This window comes from Anguilla rostrata, chromosome 1 (genome assembly GCF_018555375.3).
Source record: "Anguilla rostrata isolate EN2019 chromosome 1, ASM1855537v3, whole genome shotgun sequence".
Lineage (NCBI taxonomy): Eukaryota > Metazoa > Chordata > Actinopteri > Anguilliformes > Anguillidae > Anguilla > Anguilla rostrata.
Window position 1 is genome coordinate 26,949,290 of NC_057933.1, and position 20,197 is coordinate 26,969,486.

At 48.0% G+C, this 20,197-nt stretch overlaps 1 protein-coding gene across 7 annotated transcripts in view; it reads right to left on the reverse strand.

The window, feature by feature from the left end:
• Positions 1-7,560: 7,560 nt before the first annotated feature.
• LOC135253403 (alpha-(1,6)-fucosyltransferase) overlaps positions 7,561-20,197 on the reverse strand; it is a 77,896-nt gene continuing 65,259 nt past the window's right edge. For all 7 annotated transcript variants that reach the window (XM_064332689.1, XM_064332672.1, XM_064332715.1 and 4 more), the window contains 5 exons: positions 16,537-16,774; positions 12,961-13,207; positions 11,631-11,807; positions 10,953-11,103; positions 7,561-9,844 (listed from right to left, as the gene is read on the reverse strand). In XM_064332689.1, the coding sequence (XP_064188759.1) occupies positions 9,515-9,844; positions 10,953-11,103; positions 11,631-11,807; positions 12,961-13,207; positions 16,537-16,774 (1,143 nt within the window). In that variant the 3' untranslated portion in view covers positions 7,561-9,514. The remainder of the gene's footprint in view (positions 9,845-10,952; positions 11,104-11,630; positions 11,808-12,960; positions 13,208-16,536; positions 16,775-20,197) is intronic.

The following is a 20,197-nucleotide window of genomic DNA, read 5'->3' on the forward strand; positions in this document are numbered from 1 at the left end:
CTATAATAGGCTGTTCCCCTCGGTGGAAATTTAACTTGCCCGTTAGGCCAGATCTCACTTCATAGGCCTGCTGCGTGCCCCTGTGAATGCTAATCCCGGCACCCCCTGAACCAGGGACACCTGGCTGTATTCCCGAATGGATAGGCAACGTTCTTACTTTAATACTGCGTAGGCGCCAGTGGTGTGCACTGGAGAGTGCGCTTAATCAAGTATGCAAGTGCGCAGTACGACAAAAAATGACACTCGGAACACATCTCATCTTTACCTTGCCGTGAACCCCGACCGAAATGCAAATTCGATACGTTTTTTTCCGAGCGCATCTGAAAAGAGGTCGCTGGCACCGGGTTCGGAGCCTCTTTCTTCAGCCGCGGCGCTCCTCTCGTGCGGTTGTGGGTGGTACGGCTTCGTTAAATTAGAGGCACAATATGCCATTTCAAATGTAAAAAAAAAAAAAGAAAAACAAAACAGAAAAAAAAAAAACATTGGCACCTCATGCCGCCAGGCACTTTTGAAAACGTCACCCGTGGCATTTCGGCATTTTAATGCGACGCGAGTGTCACCGCATTAGATCCAATTATTTTCTCAACCGCTCCGAGAAATGAAGCACTCTCTGGGGGTCTTACTGAAATCTGGAGCTTGTTTGTGTCTTGTATACAGATAGATTCTGAAGGAAATTGCCAAGGTTCTGAAGCAAAGGCGGTTTTCCTTTGTCTGCGCGGAAGAGCGATGGGCTGGAGAGGAAGGCTTTGTGTAAAAATGTGGATGTAAAGTGTCTGCTGAGATAAGAGACGCGGGCCAATTTCTCACCTGCTGCGCGGACGGACGCGGCTCTAAATCACCTGCTATCTTATCCGGCGCCGCTCAGATGCTAATGGTTATCGAAGCGCTGGGAGCTCAGAGATTCCGGCTTCCACCGGAGAGAGGGAGGGCGGGGGAAAACAGGGGGGGACGGCAAACGGGACTTCCCTGGTGAACGGGTAATTCCGAGAGAAAGGTGATTAGAACGCCGGTGGAGGAATAAAGATGTCACAGATAGCGATGATGTTCAAATGAGGCAGATTATAACATCAAAGAGAGTCACTGAAACCATGGCGATGACATCAGCAGTGGTGATGTGGCAGAGGGGATGACACAGCTGAGAGTTTGGTCATGTCTATTAGAAAACTGTGGTTCAGGTTGATGTCACAAAACAGGAAAGGACTTTTCACTGGTGTTCTCATGTCACTGAAAAGATAATAATGTCCTGTAATGAACAAGGAGAACATTTGTGGTGACCTGTCCATTCATCGATCCATTTTCTAAAAGGCTTACTTCTGGTCAGGGTCACAGGGGTGGGGGTGGGGCCAGTGGCAAGCTGACATTGGGTGATTGACAGGGATACAGCCTGGACAGGTCACCAATCCATCAGAGGGCGCACACATCATTCATTCACAGATTCGTACCTCAAGGACAATTTAGATTCTCCAATTAACCTAGCCTGCATGTGGGAGGAAACACACTGCACTACTGTGCTGCCCTTTCCATTTTCTAAACCACTTACTCCTGGGCAGGGTGCAGTGAACTGTGTTCATTTGAAGCACTTACTGTTGAACATTTTCGAAGTGAGGGTTCCATTTTGTTTGCCAATGACAACTATTTCATCAAGATGGATGTAACAGCAAGCAGCATTTTCACATCGCCAAAAAATTAGGAATAAACATTACATTCATTTAAACAAATTAACCCTGCCAAATGATTGTTGACTTAGGCCAGCAGTTCTCTCTGCTGCTTTCTCTTCCGTAGTTTTATTTGCTGCAGATTACCTTGCAGACAATTAGCTAATGTCAGCAAACAGTTGTGACGAACAAGAAAACATTTGCATTTGTTCATAAACATTAACTTGAATTAACTGAAGAAAGGCCTAGCGCAGATATTACTATGGATCAACCAGATGGTCAACTCTATATTCTTAGCACTGAAAGTACTGTCTCAGTCCCATTAAAGCTAATATATTCCACCTACGCCTTTACCATGAGTACATTTACAACTGGAAACAAAAAAACTACAAGCCAAAGACTCCGGTTATTAAAAAAAAACAAGAAATAGAATGGACGCAAGAGTCGACCATCTGGTTGATCTATAGTGTCTGTGATGTTAGCAAAGGTGGTCATTTATCTGAACTGTCACAGCACCGAGAGTGCACGCGTTTGCGTAGAAGCAATCTGGCGATAGAGAAAGGCAGCACACTCCCAGTGGCGTTCTACATGAACGGAAGACTCCGCGCAGACTGCACGGCGATATCGCTGAAGAGCCTGACAGACTGCTCCGCGGTTGGCAGCTTGGAAACTTTTCACCTTTTTTTGAACTCGGATTCAATTAGCCTGGCTTACGCTGGAGCTCAGCGAAAATGACATTAACGTGAGTTGTGGGGAGCAAGCGCCTCCGTTGTCGGACAGGCAGTGGGGCGTCTCGGCTGTTGACACCTCTCCGGTGATTTCTCCAGGCGTATGCGTGGAAGTTTCCCCGTCGAAGATTGCCCTTCAGAGCAATAATATCCCAGGCAGACCATGACAGATAGGCATCGATAGTGCTGTTGGCGGCACACTGTGTCTAGGATGTCCTAGGCGCACCCAGTTTTGAACGGTGCACCCAAAAATCGAAGGTATTGCAACCCCCCCCCACCCTTTTTGATGATCACAACTGGCACAACTGCTGATCACAAGGCTGGACTGTGCAACCGTTACGCCCAGCCGAAATACTTACCTGGTTGATTGCACAATTTCAAAAACATAAGAATAAGAAGTGCATGTTATATGAATGGGCAATAACAATACAATTCAAACAAACAAAAATAAAATACCACTGAAAAACACAGAACACGACCAGACTAATCACGACCAGGGCCCGCTGAAATTTCAGATTTCCCCCGTTATCTGTAGTCCGCTCCTCAGGACTGCGTTAATACTGTTTGTTCAGCAGTCCCCCACTGCAGAACGTTGTCACAATCGCCCACCGCAAAGGATGCTTCGGTGCCTGTGGATCGACTCTGAAGCGAATGTGGACCGACACTTTGCTGCATGCTGTTTGACTCGGTACTGGGGACAGGCAGCTAAACAAACGAAAATCTAGAAAAAGAAAAATACTTGCAGGTATACTTGCCCGAGGTGCAGAATCCTTACTGCTCTGAGAAATTCATGAGTCGGCTGAAAGAATCAATTACAATTACAATTTAATCATTTGGCAGATGGTTTTAGCCATCTGTTTTTAGCCAGCAACTTGCGAACAAGTGCATTCATTTAGCATGGTAAGCAAACACCAGTAGAGCTAGAGGTAGGTAGTTTAAATAAAGTGCTATCTTTGAGTTAACCTACGTGCCTCAGCAAAAGAAGGCAGAGGATTGTTAAATTTACCTGATTGGGGTTAGAGTGCATAGTCAGTTTTTTATTGTCCTGTTCCTTTTCATTTATCGATTTTTAATTGTGAATTAATTCAGAACACATCCAAGTACTGCATATAATGACTTAACTTAATCCTTGCACATTGCAAAACATAGCATCCTGGGAAAACACTTCTCTACAGTTAATGTATTGGAACCCAAAAGATGAATTTCATGTTACTTTTGTTTACTGGGATTTGCAGGCCCCAGGAAACATCACCTTTGCCTGTCCTATTATGTTCTATTAATTTTTTACAACATCGCTGACAAAATACAAGACCTATAACCAAGACTATTGGGTATCACTGTGCAATTGTGTTTTGGAAACAAAGGCAATGTATTTTTCAAGTTACTTAAGTGAATGGGTAGTTTAAAACATAGTTTGTTATTCACTGTGCCAAGGAAATATCAACACTAATGACTACATCTGCCAAATCATAACTAACATTATAAAATCATAATCATAACTAACATTATTTCTGCTGAGCTGTTGTTTCCCTTTGGTTTTTTGGCAGGCGATTCCAGTTTTCATTCAGTTTAGCATTTTGAGATTTGAAAAGTTGGTGTCTTTTTTTGGGTGTGGTCTAAATGCAAAAATAGTGTTGTTTTCTGCAAGATGAATGAAATACAGTTAACTAGGTGGATATGGTTGCACTTCATCTCAGAATATTTTTTAGAAGCGTTAGCAGATCCATAGTCACGTTTTTCGCACTTCCTGTTACCTGCTTCATTACGTCGACTTGTGCTGACAAGCTTCCGCCAATCATTAATGGTATAATTGGATGCGTGTGTGTAGTTTAAGTAAACGATTTCCGAGGTTAGAGCACCTACAGTTACGCCTTATGGAAAAGTGTTGAAACGCTGGCCACACAGAATTTCTTACTGTCAGGTGGGGTTTCTTAGTAGGAGCAAGCTAGAAATTAGTGTCAGGGTTATAACAGATATTATCACGTTGTTAGCGTTGCCACAAATAAAGAATTACTTTGAGTAAAAAAGCTGCATCCGTTTCCACATGTACAGAACAGGACTGACTTAGCATTCCCCTTCTGCTGCATTTGGATGTGTGTGACCATTTTTAAAGATTTCTCAGGTGCCACATCCATTGGCACTGTGTGGGATGCACTGCAGTTAACTTGTGAGATATGTCACGGTTTCCCTGGTTGTGCTGCAAAGCTCAAACAAGGTGCACTCCTGTGGCATGATGACAAAGTAGCCTGTAGGTGGTGGTGATGTCAACGTGCAGTGTTCTGAGAAGTGGTGCTTTGTTGCGCCCCCTCCCTCCCCCTCAATGTGTTTCAGTCCCCAGTGTATTTTCTCCTTGTGAAGGGCCTGAGCCCAGCAGTCCAAATTTGATAATAATAATAATAATAATAATAATAATAATGATACATTTATCTAATTCCTTTAAGGATTTAAGGACGAAAACTAAGCTCAACCACAACAAATGTGTAGTATCCACATGGGTGATGCACAGCAGCCATTTTGTGGCAGAATACTCACACATCAGCTGTAGGCAGAGTGGGAGGGAAAATGTAGCTTGTTGTACTGGTGCAAAATATCTTGTGCTTTCAAGGCCTTATAGATGTTTTAAATGCTATTCAATCTTTATTTCCTTGCAATTTTTAACAGCTGTTCTGTTGTTGCTAGTTTAACTGCTGATGTTTGCATTTGCAAACCCAACCGCCATGTTTTTGAGGAGCTGAATTAGCCCAATTTGACATTTTTTTCCAAGCTTCTCACTGTTGCATTATAACTGTGGGTATACGGCCAGGACAAAATTTGAGGGAAAAAAAAAAAAACTACTGTAATAAACTCATGACTGACATTTGTGTGCATGAGGCCCCCTAGAGGTCAAGGCCTGGGGCTGCAGCCCATGAAGCCCATTTGCTTGGCCTGGCCTTGAGCCAAGTGATCTGACACTGAGGAGAAATTAATGATTTGTTAAATTTGTACATTTTCTGATTTTTAAATTGATTTTTCATAAAAAAATTTTGTCAGTTTGTGTCCAGAGCAAATCACACTGGATAAAACCACTGTGCCCATGGGCCATGATGTTTTAAATACTCAGGAACCACTTCTATGCAGAAGCACCAGCTTTCAATATACTTTACATCCCTCATTTATCAAAGCGATTCGACCTTTCTGGGCACCGTCTGCACATGTGCAGTGGTGACTCAGTGCGCCAGGGCGGATGCCACTAGCCTTTGCTAATCTGTCACTGCGTCCCCAGCGGAGTGACCCAAAGACACTCTTCCCTCCTTTGAGCCCGCCTCCATGTCAAAACAGTGCCAAGCCAGAATGAAAAGGAACAAGAATCGAGAGCGAAGAGGGAAAAAAAAAGCTTGTAAAGGCAAGGAGAGGATTCAAAGCAAAGAAAACACATTTGATGAAAGCCTGCTTGCAAACTTAATGCTGGGTGCTAATGCTTTCACGCTAGCAAGTTTGAATGTCATTTTTGTTTGCCATTTTTAATGTTAATTATTTCACTTTTCTTATTATTTTTTTTTCCACCACCCCCCCCCCCAAAAAAAAATAAAATATAAGTATAGATATTGAAGTCAATACTTATGGTACTAAATACACATTGACATGTAATGCCTTTAGCAGACCTTGTTATCCAGAGCTGACGTTGCGCAGCGTACTGTACATTCCTTCACATACCCTCCGTTTATACAGCTGGACATTTACAGAAGGAATTCAGGTTCAGCGCCTCGCGCAAGGGCACAGCGGCAGTGCCCCACCTGGGAAACGAACCCGCAGCCCTGGAGCCGTGAGGCCCGGCTCCCCCGCCACTGCGCTACACTACACAGACAACGCACCACCGCGGATGGAGGTCAAATCAAGCTCCAGACAGACGTCGGGTTTTTGGAGAGCCATAGTTTATTACACAGTTGACTCACCTTGCCTTGATTTCTCGGGTCTGAATCATTCGCTGATCAAGGTGCATATGAAAGCCATCAGACCACATAACTTTCCAGGGCCAAGTTTAGGGACCCCTGCGGTACAGCACCTGTGTTTCCTTCTTATTTACCGTTGTGCTACGCTTGGACATGTACACACTGTTTTTCCCTAAAGCAATTTTACGTGAACTTGCTGCAGTATATATTTGAATTTTTTTTGCATTTAATAGGACAAACCTCCTTCTAAGTGATAAGTGGACCCAATGATGCTACAGACCTAAAAATAAAAATCTAGCGAATGCACCAAATATAAAGCAGAAGTTCAACTGGGTGCTTCTGCCTGCTGACTGTTCCACATAAAATGATGAGAAAATAACATTTCAGGCTGTTCTGTCCTGTTGGTAGCTCTTAAACTTTTTTAATTGAAAGATTTTTTTTGTTTGCCTTGTTTGTTTGTCTCTGTGGTCTTACTTCCTTTCGGGCAGGAACACCAAACCTAAATATCCATGTGCCTGAAATCTGATCAGAAATTTCATACAAATTCAACAACTGAAACCCTTTCCCATTGTGCTCATGCATATAATTTATATATCATACAGTATACTACACAATTTGTCAATCCATATAAAAATTTACTTCACAAGCAGAAGTTTACTGAATCAGGAAATTTCCATATCTTTCGTTGTGTACCTTTTTCATAAGCTTGGACTGAATCTATACAAGTACAATGTCTGGAAAAGTAAGGTTTGTGTAACAATTTCTTGTGTTTCAGTGGGTTTATCCAAGTTATGTTAAACAGGGATAGTGCGGGCATCCAGTGTTGTGAAAGGCTGAATTAGCTTAGTGACCTTGATAATTGCTAATGTCACAGGGTAGCTAAAATGATAACATTGCTGCATTGAAACTTATAAATTAATAACTAACCCAGTTTTGGTTTGTAACTTTGTGGCAGTGATATCGATCATTCCACACATACAATCTGGGCTCATTCGCCAAACTCAAAAGTTCCCTTTAAATAGTAACTACTTTTTAATCGGGGGAAACTTATTTTTCCCGGACAAAAGTTTGATAGAAAAACTTTAAAAAAAATCACTTAATGGCTGACAAACACACATTTTGCAGTAGAACGCCCAGCAGTGTACATCCACGAGCAAGTGCGGCATACTGGGATGCCTTTCTTCACGAAGAAAAAGAAAACGTAGCGAACGTTGTTGGGCGGGGGGAAAAAAATAATAAACAGACAAATGGGGCATGTACTGTATTTATTCTGTTTGAAAACACTGCTCAATGGCCAGTAAACAGAATAACTGACTGAACCACTGTTGCATTTAAACGGCTGCTAAAGGCGAGCCATATTGGTTTTGTGTGCTTTTAATGAAATGTGAAACGAGAGCCCTCCTGTTATTTTGAAGCCCTGGGGGCCTTTGCTTTTATTTCATGAGATACTTTTCAAGTGAACCATTTTTTTTTTTTTTTTGGGAGGGTGGGATGCTTTTAGAAAGGAAATTTAGCATTTGTAGTGTCATTTTGAATCTTACATTGTTTTTTTTTTTTTTTACAGTTGAAAAAAGTAACAAATGGAAAAAAAAAGTCAGTCACCTTTTTTTTTTTCTCTAATGCTTAAATCTAGCCATTCTATAATTCTATATAATAAGCATTGATACAACCGATTCAGACACTCAGGGGATGTCAGAACAACATGAGAACAACAACATTAAGACATGTGGTACACACAGGGCATTCAGTGCAAATTTCTGGAGATAAACTGGCCGTGGCCGTGGCCTCACCACGAGGGTCTGGTCTGGTCTCGCACCGCCCCAGGGCATTCTGGGAACTTAAATATATGACTCCACCCAAAATGGCAGCCATCCCACAGACAGGAAGTGAAACACGGAGGAACTACAAATGGTGGACTGGGGGTGAGGGGGTTGAGGGGGAGGGGTTTGGGGTGGGGTCTTCAATCGTGCCGTGTGACTGAAATGTCCAAGCCATACAGTTAAACAGCGCAAATGGCACCTGGTTTATCCAATTTATTTGATCGACTGCGATTAAAGAAAATGCCCGTGAATTTGATTATGACATTAATTAGATACGAATTACGAAAAATCTCTTCAAGGCAGACTGAAAACCTTGTGGAGAGGATCAATAGTCATCATTATTATTTTTAACACTATTATCATCATTAGCATAATCTTAAATTATCTTGATCATTATTGTTTAATTTGAAATGTTTTTTTTTTTTTTTTCATCTTAATCTATTAAGGTCAAAATATTAAAAAATAAAAAACACAAATAAAAAAATGGCCAAGACCAAATAATAACAATAACAATAATAATAAAACGTAAATAAAAATAGAACTAATGTTTGTGGAGTGCAGTTTTACGTTGTGCTCATAGAAGGGGAGTGAACCTCATCTCCGTCACCCTCACCATGGAGCCAAACCCTTTTGAACTCTCGTAGGCACCGCGATCGGGACTCGCTCGCTCGCTCGCCCGCTCAAAAAGCGTACGCGTCGCGGCGCACGGTCCGCCAGCACGAAACGGAAAAGTCGACGGGATCAGTCATCGAAAAAAAGCACGATGCGGCGTTTTGCGAAACGGCAAATTAATAGCGAAGGGGAAGGACGAGCCGCGGAGGAGTGGGCGGGGCGGACTCGGTGCGACAGACAGGAAGGAAGTGAGAAGAGAGAGAGAGAGAGAGCCATTTTGGGCCGGGGAGCGGCAAAAAAATGACAGTTACAGCCCAGGAGGAAAAGGAGAATTTCCAGCTGCTTTGTTCACAGTTCAGTGTGGTAGCTTTTTCCTCTTTTTTGTTTTTGTTTTTTTTAAATAGAGAACTGAGATTGAAATCCCTTCGTTTCATCGGACAGTTGCTAGCATTCGTTTCCCCCGTCTCCGTTTCGAAATTCGTTTTTGTACTCTTTCGTGACCCGCCCCGCCACCGCCCTGCCCCACCCCTCCACAAAAGGCCAGTGTCATTGGGTGGCTGGGGCTGGGGGGGGGTCCACCACTGGTGAGAGAGAAGTGCTTAGCAGGTCGGGCAGAGCAGGGTGTCAAGAGTCTGTGCTCCTTGGGTGTGCACGCACGCACGCACACACACACACAGACACACACGCTTCACAAACGGCACAGTTCCCCTCCTCTCTCCCCTTGCCGACAGTCCGGCAAGTCCGCCGGTGGAGCGGTCCGGGGGGGCACCCTATAGGTGCAGGAGCTTGTCGGCCTCCGGGTACGTGGGGTACTTCACGGTCTCCACCTTCTCCTTCACTTTGTACGAGGGGTACAGGCCCGTGCGCCCCATCTTGCGGTTGATGCCCTTGGAGTAGCCGTCCCAGTGGTTCCCGGCCACGCCGATGACGTCGCCGGGCTCCAGCGGGATGTCCTCGCCGCTCCGCGGCTGGTGCGGGTATATGGCTATCTGGTTGTGCGCGTTCTGCCCGCCGAAGTAGTAGATGTCGTCCAGCGAGTGGAAGTAGGACGAGGCGTCCGGGTGCAGCGTCTGCATGATCTCGTACGCCACGCGGCACACCTGGGGAAACAGGAAGCAGGAAGGGCCGTCACGAGAGGCACGGTTTCCCCCCCCCCCCCCGACGGGAGCAGGAAACAGAGCAGGACGGAAGCGATGCGGCGTGGGTAAAACTCGTGCGGCTGCGCGCGCGCGTGCGGCCCTGCCGGGGAAAGGAAATCGGGACACCGGGTTCCATGGGAATCGTCCCTCCTGCCGCTCACTTAGGCAAGCACTTTTTCCCCGAGAACGAACAAAGTCCTCGTGCTCAGGGCTTCTAGAACTTTCCAAACCAACGACCCACTTATCGCAGGATTTCCCCCCCCCCCCCCTCTGTAACTCACCCCCAATCAGAATGCGGGCACAAGAAAATGGGGTTGGGCATTACATCACATCTATTTAGCAGACGCTTTTTATCCAAAGCGACGTACAAAACTGCGCATCACGGTCATTGGAACAACTACGAAACGCAGGTCCGATTGGGCAATGCAGCTGCACGAGTTCACAGCAGCCAGTGTCCAGATGAGTCAAGAGACTCAACAGGAAGATTCACCCCAAACCGCCTCCCTTCACTTTGAACGCACTTTCCCTGTTCAAACGAATCCTCTGCGCCTCTCATTAGGGAATCAAAGTAAAACTATGGCGCTTACACTGGGGAGGCAAATTTTTTTAACCGAACCTGCATTGTGCTGGTCCTCCTAAATGCATTACATCAATTTAGCAGACGCTCTCATCCAGAACAACTTACACAGCAAAGTATGTAAGTCCGTTCAAAAAGCTTACAAGAGCAGAATTAACTACAGAAAAGCAGAGTTAAAGTATTTCAGAGCCAGTAGCCAGTATGAATACAAACTATGCTGTCAACATAACTAACTGTCCTGACAATTATATTCACCATCAACACAACTGGTGGTGAGCGGAGGTGTAAAAATCCAGGTTCAGAAACTAAAAGTCCTCCCCAGTATTTTGTTCTAATCACCTGGATTTGCTAATTAGCATAATTCTTCAGCCAGGATGTTGAACTAATTAGTGAAATTAGCTGGCCGAGTTCATGGGTGGAAGAAACACGTGGCAGGACTTTTACTGTCTGACCCCCTGGACCTTCCAACGCTGAAAGTGAGACAGGAGTCACCTGTGAGGAGAAGGTGCAGACCAGGAAGTTGGTCTGCGACAGGAAGTGGATGTCCAAGATCACGCCCCTCAGCGAGTTTTCTGTGTAGCGGTTGTGCAGTCCGGCTGACCACGAGATGGAGTTATCGCTGATGAACTCGTAATCCTGGTACCTGCAGAGGGCATGCGGATAGGAGAACTCTATGGTGACTACGGCTGCCATATACTCACTTACATGCACGTGCATACACAAGAATTTAATAATACAAGCATACATTCACACGGACTGAATCATCTGCTAATTTCCCCTTTATGTTAAGAGTTCCCTTTTTTATTAATATTGATACAGAACTGAGAAAAAAGGGTGGTGAAACACTGATTGTTCTACAGTCGCACACACACACACACACACAAACACACAAACCACACTCACCTAGACACACACATGCAAACACACACACACTCATACACACGCACACACACATTCAAACAAACACATACTCATACACACACACACAGACATACACACGCACACTCAAACAAACACATACTCATACACACACACACACATACACACGCACACACGCACACACACCTGGACAGACACACCCATACACACACACATACACACTCATATACACTCTCACACACTCATAGACACATACTCTCACACACACACACACACAGGGGGGTCACCCACTTGGCCTTGGCCTCCTGCAGCAGGGCGGGGTCATCGGTGGCCAGGTAGACGCGCTTCTTGTCCACGTGCATGCGGCGGGCCAGGTGCTGGAAGTGGTCCTCCACGTGCACCATGTACTCCTCGATGGGGTGGAACGCTGCCTCCGTCCCCACCTTGTCCGTCCGCCGCACGTGCACCCTGCCCGAGAGAGAGAGAGGCCGAATTATTACAGTGTTTGATTGAGTTGTGTGAGAGTGTGTGTGTGTGTATAGTGTGTGTCGTATGTGTGTATGGTGTGTGTTATGAGTGGTGTTCGTTGTGTGTATGAGTGTGTGTGTGTATATATGAGTGTGCATGTGCGTGTGTGTGTACAGTATATGAGCGTGTATGTCTGTGTGTGTATTTGAGTGTGTGCATGAGCATGCGTGTGTGTGTGTGTTTGCATGTGTATGTACAGTATATGAGCATATGTCTGTGTGTGTATGAGTGTGTGTGTCTGTGCATATGAGTGTTTGTCCATGTGTGTGTTTGTGTGTGTATATGTCTGTGTGCGTGCGTGTGTGAGCGCACATGTGTGTGTGTGTGTGTGTGTGTGTGTGATTTCAGCAGTTTCAACTCCCAGGACCCTCAGCGGGTTCACTTCCCCTCTTCCTGCTCTTTCTGGGGTAACCGTTTGATGTCTCTGTTCCATTTTTTCACCTTTTAATCGGTTTTCTCCCAAACAAGGGGACCCCTGGGTACTGTGCAAGAGTACAGATAATAAATACCTCTTCATCTATCTCACTCTCCCTCTCTCTCTTTCTCTCACACACACACACACACACACACACACACACACACACACACTACTTCAGTCTCTGCGTCGCTGCGAGGGGGCTGACGGTCGGGCCTCTCTCTCTCTCTCTCTCTCTCGCTCTCTCTCTCTCTCTGTCCCTCTCTCTCCTCCCCTGGTCCTCCACTGGGCCGTTTTAGGGAGCAGAGGAGCCTTCTCAGCGTGAAAACGCTGAGGCGCTTCATTAAACTTTCTCTCTGAAGGCGAGAGCGGGGGGGGAATCGCTCCTCTTTACTTCACTCTGAGCCCCGTCCCTGAGGGGGGGGGGGATGGGGGGGCAGGCAACACTGTAAACCCCCAGAGACGCCGAGCGCTGACAAAGGGAGGGAGATGAAGGAGGACGGGAGAGAATTAAAGAGGGGAGAATGAAAAGAGAAAAGGGAAGAGGTGAGAGAGACTAATGGAGGGGGGAGATGAGAGAGAGGGGGCGGAGGGGGTGGTGGAGGGGGGGGAGAGTAGAACGAGAGAGGGAACTTTGAGGGAGCGTAGGAGGAGCGAGGGAGAGAGAGAGAGACGCACCCGATGATGGGGTGCTTGAAGCCCATCTTGGCGGCGGCCTCCTGGATCTCCTTCTCCAGCCAGGCCTGGGGGCGGATCAGGTACTTGACGAACTGCGAGACCCACCAGACGGACGGGTCGCCGTGGAGACGGTGGAGGCGGTCCGCCAGGTCCTCGGGGATGGCCAGCGGCAGGTAGGGGGGCCGGGGGTGCAAGCTGTCAACGATGGGCAGCTCCACTACCTGGACATTCCGATCGTTGGCCTCACCTGAGAGAGAGAGCGAGCGAGGGAGGGAGAGCGAGGGAGAGAGAGAGAGAGAATATTTTTTACATTTAGAAACCCTTTATTTGGATGACAAAAAGGTGACAAATTCTCAAAAATAATAGTAATAGGGAGAGAGAGAGAATTTGCATAAAGGGATATTCTAAAAACACTCTTGAACCTAATGTAGGGCGGTAGAATGTACGACACCCTACAATCTACGCACACAAGAAATAATCACAGAGTAAAAAATGTAGCTTTTTGGCCTCGAACACCAGCACTGGGTTTGGCATTCTGAGAAGGAAGCTTGTGTTGGAAAGAATGTGGTTGTTTTGCATCCTCTGGTCCTGCGGCTCTTGGAAGATCGGTGGAGTCACGAACCGAGACGTTTTGGCCAACCTATCCCGGCTCCCTCTGCCAGGAAGCACAAACTTAGCAACAGATGGCTACATCAGCGAGGCAGCGATCCCAGGCATACCTCAATTCAACCGAGAAAAGGTTCACTTGCCACAAAATTACTGTCCTGCAAACGGCCATTTCACTCTCCAGGCCGGATCCCAAAACAAATCTGTGGTCCGCGTTGAAGAGGGCAGTCCACAAGAGCACACCGAAGGATATAAAGGACGTATGGAGAAATGGTCAAAGACCCACTACAATTTGTTCTCCAAAGTAATTTTTAATTTTACAGGGCGCCATATTTATGTCTGACCAAAAGTTCATACTTGACTGGGATCACCCCTTGAGATAATGCAACAATCACAGACTTAAGGATACACCTTAGGTCATATATATATATATATATATATATGAGTTATTAGGCACGTGTATTGGTGTAGTTCTACAGTACATTAAGCGTTGTGATTGTTGTTGTGACACCGTGTAAGGATAAGCAAGTTTGTGAATCTGTGACGAGAGCAGCTAACGTTCTTGCCTAACATCCGTCATCTCTCTGTGCTATCGGCGACGTAGCGGGAACCACTGGGCCTCTCCACGGGCCCCGGCCCGCCCCCACACCGACTCTCTCTCCCGCTGCAAAGCTGCCCCCTCTCGCGGAGGCTGGAGGCCGAGCGAGGCGGGTTTCCACGGCAACTTCGCTTCGCCTCGCCCGCTCGTTTTTCGGGGCGTCCTCGTCGCGCTTCGTCCTTGGGTTTTTACGGATCACGGCGGCGCGGAATCGACGGACCGCTGTCGCGCGGATCGGCTCGCGTGGCCAGGCCCGGCGTCTGACGGACGGGCCCGCTCGGCCAATGACCAACCGGCGATCCGACGGGGGCTAAAAAAAAACAAAATAAATAAACGAGGGCGATACCGTCGCGTTTTTTTTCGGCAGATAGAACGCGGGATGCGCAGCCGTACCGGAAACGCCGGGACGGCCTCGTGTTGCCAGCGCTCGGCCTCCAAAAACGATGATCTGTGCGGCTTAGCATTCTCCTCTCTTCTCTCGTTCCTGTAAATAGAATCCCCCCAAGATCCCTCTCGACTCCCTCATTGTTCTCCACCTACAGATTTATATAGACGTTCATTTCTCATCGGGATTTGAAAAAAATGAATAAATAAAGAAAAAAAAAAACTGAACGCGGGGTTGTTTACATTCAAAGAATTTCAGTTTTCCTTTTTCACAGCGTTCTCTTCTGTTTCTGAGCGAGACAAAGAAAGAGAAAGACAAAGAGGGAAAATAGAGAACAGCAGGGTTATTCCCACTGCTCTCTCTCTCTCTCTCTCTCCCTCTTCTCTTTCTTTGTCTCTCTCCGTCTCTCTCTGTCTCTCTCGTCCTCGGTGCCGGCAGCGCGGCTGAAACTAGCGCGAGCGCAGCTGCGAACGGGTCAGGACGTTTAAAGGCGTTCGAGCTCCACACAAACGCGCGTTCGAACGTACAGACGAGAACGCGCTCTGAACGCGAAACAAAAGAACGGTTCACTTTTTGTTTTCATTTTTCAATTATTTAAGATTCCCCCCCCCCCGACAAAAGATAAGACTTGCTTGGCGACGGCGGGACTGATTCGCTACGTGTACCCTTCCTCCCCTCATCCCTCTTTCGTTCGAGTTCATCCCTCCTTTTTCTCCGCGGTTTCTAAATGGGAAGCCCCTCCCCCTCGTTCACGCACAAGCTCTCGCGGCGAGCGCTCAGGGACAGGCAGCCTTTCCGTCTCCGCCCGACCGTGACCGCGGGTGACCGTGAGCCTCAGGCGTGGGCTGGAGCCGAGGAGAACGACCGCGCGGAGCGAAAGGCGGCAGCGGAGGTGAGGCGAGGTTTTAAAAGCAACAGATTCGACTTCGCCATTTCAGGCGGTGTTCAGGCACTTTGAAGAGTACGTTTTTTTGTTTTTGGAATGTTTTTTTCGGATTCTTATCAGTGTTCTAGAACTGCATCGTTTACCGTTGCCAGTGGTGATTGTTACATCAGCATTAGAATGTTCGGTCAAGAACATTCTAATCACATATCGGAGATCTTGACCCTTAAAGGGTTAAGAACGCTAAATGGGAAGGTAGAGTGAGAAGGTTACAGTACAGCAGAAAGTGGGGGGGGGGGGGGCAGTGGTGGATAAAGGCTTTAAGGGTTAAAGACAAAATGCCCCAGGCAAGGTTCTGGTAAGTCCCAGATGAGGCATTTCTATATGCCCTTATAAGGGATTTAGAGGCAACAGCATAACTGGAAGATATAGCACGTGGAACTGAAATGGTTATGGTTATGCCTGTGAAAAGGGACATACGTTTTTAAATGATGTTATCTTATCCTTGTAATTTTAGCAATCATAACTTGTAATCATATTAATAATAACCTAACGGTGGACTGAACAGGTCCAGAAGTGCCAGTGCCCCCAGGTATGGTGCCATTAGCCATTAGCTCAAAACAGCCCTGATGCCAAACAATAAAACTATATAAAGATGACCTCAACATCCCTGAAAAAGAACACTGGTCCAGGATCAGCTCTTTTGAACAAAATCTAAACCCGAGTGATTTTGAGAGGAATCCAAGATTGTTTTTTTTAACGGGCATAATTTATAGGAAAGGTAGACGGTTAAAGCTTTGCAAGGCGAGCCGCTCTCGAGAAAATCTCTCAAGAAAAAGATCAAGCGTTAAAAAAAAAATTTTTATTTTTTTTAAAGAGCAGCATTTGAACTACGCGCTCGATAACGACCGGCAACCCCCTATTATCTCCGTCTAAATGCTAAAAACGCAAACTCCTCCATTTTACTTCTCCCGAGTTCGAGGATGCTCGGGGCCGTTTTCGAGGAGCGCGGGACCATCGCGACGGCCTCCCCTCTCCCCTCCCCCTGCCCTCCCCCCTCCCCTCCCCCACCCGCCGCCCCCCACCCTCCCCTGCCCGCCTCACCTGACCAGTGCCCGGTGGAGGCGCCGGAGCGGTCGGTGCAGGACTCGCTGACGGGCCGGAAGACGGTCTCCCAGCCGCCGGTGGCGTAGCGCCAGTTCTGCGACTCCAGGATGAGCGTGCGGTGCGTGCCGTAGGCGATCATGAAGCAGTACACCACGTGGTGCAGCTGGCAGCCGTAGCCGCAGCCCTTGTTGATGTTGCACACCAGCTTCTGCGCCTTGCTGCAGTCCTTAGGGTTCTGGAGGGGGGCGGGGCAAGGGGGAGGGGCAAGGCGGGGCAAAGGGGTTTAGGGAGAAGGGGGGGGGGAGGAGGGTGTGGAGAATAACATCTGTGAGTTAGGGACCGAGGAATTCAGTTGTTGAACAGAGAGTGTCAGAGAGTGAACAGGTCAGTCTCCTTTGTATTTTTTTCCTTTGTTTCAGACTTCTATTAAGCAGAGGATCACAGCCCGGTTTTATTTCAGACTTCCAGGAAGCAGAGAGGGTCAGATGGAGATGGGATCACAGCCCGGTTTTATTTCAGACTTCCAGGAAGCAGAGAGGGTCAGATGGAGATGGGATCGCAGCCCGGTTTTATTTCAGACTTCTAGGAAGCAGAGCGGGTCAGATGGAGATGGGATCACAGCCCGGTTTTATTTCAGACTCCAGGAAGCAGAGAGGGATGGAGACGGGATCACAACCCAGAAGGTGCCAGGGGCAGAGAGGGACTGCATGGGTGAGAACCAGCCCGCAGGACCCAGCAGGGTCGTCGGCTGGATCAAGCCCTCAATCCAGACTCTAGGACATTAGCGGTCATGTAAACCCGCGCTAAGCTCCAATCAGACAGCGGAACTAGCTCCACGGACCGCGCCGCGCGTCCGGCTAGCGTTTAGCCACTTAAACCCAGCTCCCTGTCCATTAGGCGTCATTAACCCGCGCTAAGCTCCAATCAGACAGCGGAATCAGCTCCTCGTCTTCCGTCCTCCGCCTCTCCTCTCGGGCCGCGTGACTTCGCGGCAGAATCGGGCGGGGCTTCGGGCGAGGTCGCGGACGCCAGGCGAAGGGCGGGGGGGGGGATCCGGAGCTGGGGGCCGGATCAAAAGTGCGTTTCCCCAGACGATTCCGATTCCCCCCCCGCGAAGCCCCCGACGCCGAACCGGGGTCCCCGGATCGATATCCCCCCCCCCCCCGCCCCGGGCCATGTTTCATTACAAGCCCCGGCTCTTAATTATGTGGATTAATTGAGCTGTCAGGCCAATTGCGCGCCCGCATTAATTACGTTATTATCATGCGCTCGCAGGTCCGAGGCCCTTCACAAATACATTTTCTGTCAAATCGCTCAGCGAATCGCAAATGAACGTTCGGCACCTTTCGGGGTCCGTTAAATAAATTACCGCGATCGGAAAAAATAAAAAATAAATAAAGAAAGCACGGCGAGGACGCGATTCGTGTCGGGACACGCGGCGGAAACTCTCTCTTAACGTACATACATCACGCCGTCGCGCGCACGAGAGAGAGAGAGGAGAGAGAGAGAGAGAGAAAAGAGAGAGAGAGAAGAGAGAGAGAGAGAAGAGAAGAGAGAGAGAGAGATAGAGAGAGAGAGAGAGAGAGAGAGAGAGAGAGAGAGAGAGAGAGAGAGCCGTTTTAGCGAGGCAGACAAGAGCAGATAGAGCGGAGAGAGCGGCGTGCGTGACAGGAATACGGGCTCGGCGGGAGGAGGACAGCGGCGCGAGCGTTCCTCGGGCGCGGGGGCGACAGGGCGTCCCGGGCTGATAAGTGGACCCCTCTGCTCCCGCCACGCTCCGGCCGAGATAAGGCGGCGGCGGCGGCGGCGGGGCTGGACACGGGGGTACGGTAACCATGGCAACGGCCATGAAAAAAAAAAAGCGATGGAAAGGACGGCTGCTTTCATCGATCGGTTAACGGAAGTTGTTGGGGGGGGGGGTTGGGGGTTGGGGGAGGGGGTTCGGTCAGGGAGCGGGATCGAGTGCGACATCGCTAATAAGCAGAGACTACATTACATCCCTGGCACTTAGCAGACGCTCTCATCCAGGGCGACTTAGTGCACTTCTAATAAAGTACCCTTTTCCCCATTCACACAGCCGGGTTATACACCGAAGCAGTGGAGGCTAAGCGCCTAGCGCAAGGGTTCGACTGAACCGAACCTGCGACCTTTAGGTTACAGGGCCGGCTCCTCGTGCATTATGCAACGCCGTCCGTCGCCCGGACGACCCACAACAGAACAGAGAGGGCGCTGTGTCACAAGTGTCAGGAATAAGAGCGGGGGGGGAACAGATGACATAAGCCGGAAAGAGAGGGGGGGGAAAGTGACGGCTCCGGAGATCGCTCGGGGCAGGGGGGGGGGTGGTTGGGGGGACGGCCCTAGGAGATGAAGTGACGCCGTGGACGGGGCTGACGGGGAGGCTGCCGCCCAGGGCCGCTGCAGGAAGAAGAAGAAGAAGATTGCCGTGGCCGTCGGGGCTGACGGACGGCAATGGGGGCCGCGGCGCGCGCGGACGCCGGACCACTCCTTTTGCATGCGTGAGACGGACGAGCCGAGTGGAGAGAGAGAGAGAGAGGGAGAGAGGGAGAGAGACAGAGAGAGAGACTGGCATAGCCTGGTGTTATGTCATTTACATGTTCTGTATGTGTTTTGGCAATACGACTCTGGTTATCTTGCCAATAAATCAAAAGTGAAGAGAAACTGAAGAGACAGACAGACAGACAGAGAGAGAGAGAGGGAGAGAGAGACTGGCATAGCCTGGCGTTATGTCATTTACATGTCCTGCATGTGCTTTGGCAATACGACTTTGGTCGTCTTGCCAATAAATCATGACGGCACTGAAACTGAAGAGACGGGCAGAGAGAGATTTGCATAAAGGGATGTTCTGAAATTATTGAGTCTAGTGCAGGGCGGTGTAACAGGGGCTTGTAATGAATTTTTATGGCCGATTCCGGTTGCCGATTTTTAAAAGCTAAATCAGCCGATTCATTTTGAACACGCTGCACTGGCTAATTATTCATCAGTCTATTATGGAGGACGTTGTGGAGCCTCTTCACTTCGATGGCCGACTGTATTTATTTGAATTGGAGTACACAGGCAAAGAGCTAAATTAAATTTGCGTGCGTGCAGAATAGTGCAGCTTCCGGTCAATTCCGGGAGTTCAGACAGAATTATTTTTAATTTCGACAAATTAAATCGCAACATTCACATTCATTTTCACTTCCCAATAACAGTTTTAGATAAACTGATGCCGTGGTGAAGCTACTGGCACAGAGGGGGGGAAAAAAAAGTCCACAAAGCCAAAACTTGAAAATGAAGCAGTTGCGTAGAATGCTATCAGAACCGACAGGATTGATGAAGCTTACGAGATAGGCCCAGGTGAGTAAAAACAGCCTTACTGTAACTACACGCTTTGAGCCATTGTTCAGACAGCTGAATGCTCAGTGAGGTAAAGCGTGTCTGAGAGGTTACGTTAAACCCTGCCTGGCGTAATTCCTGAGCAAACTAACCTAACCCTACTGCTCTGGCGAATGAGAGGCATCAATTGTAAAGCCCTTTGGATAAAAGCGCTATATAAATGCAGTCCATTTACCATTTACCATTTTGCAGCTTGCGCGTGGACTCCTTGTCCCACATTTCTTACGTCATAAAACCGGAATACAGAGATCGGCCGAAATAA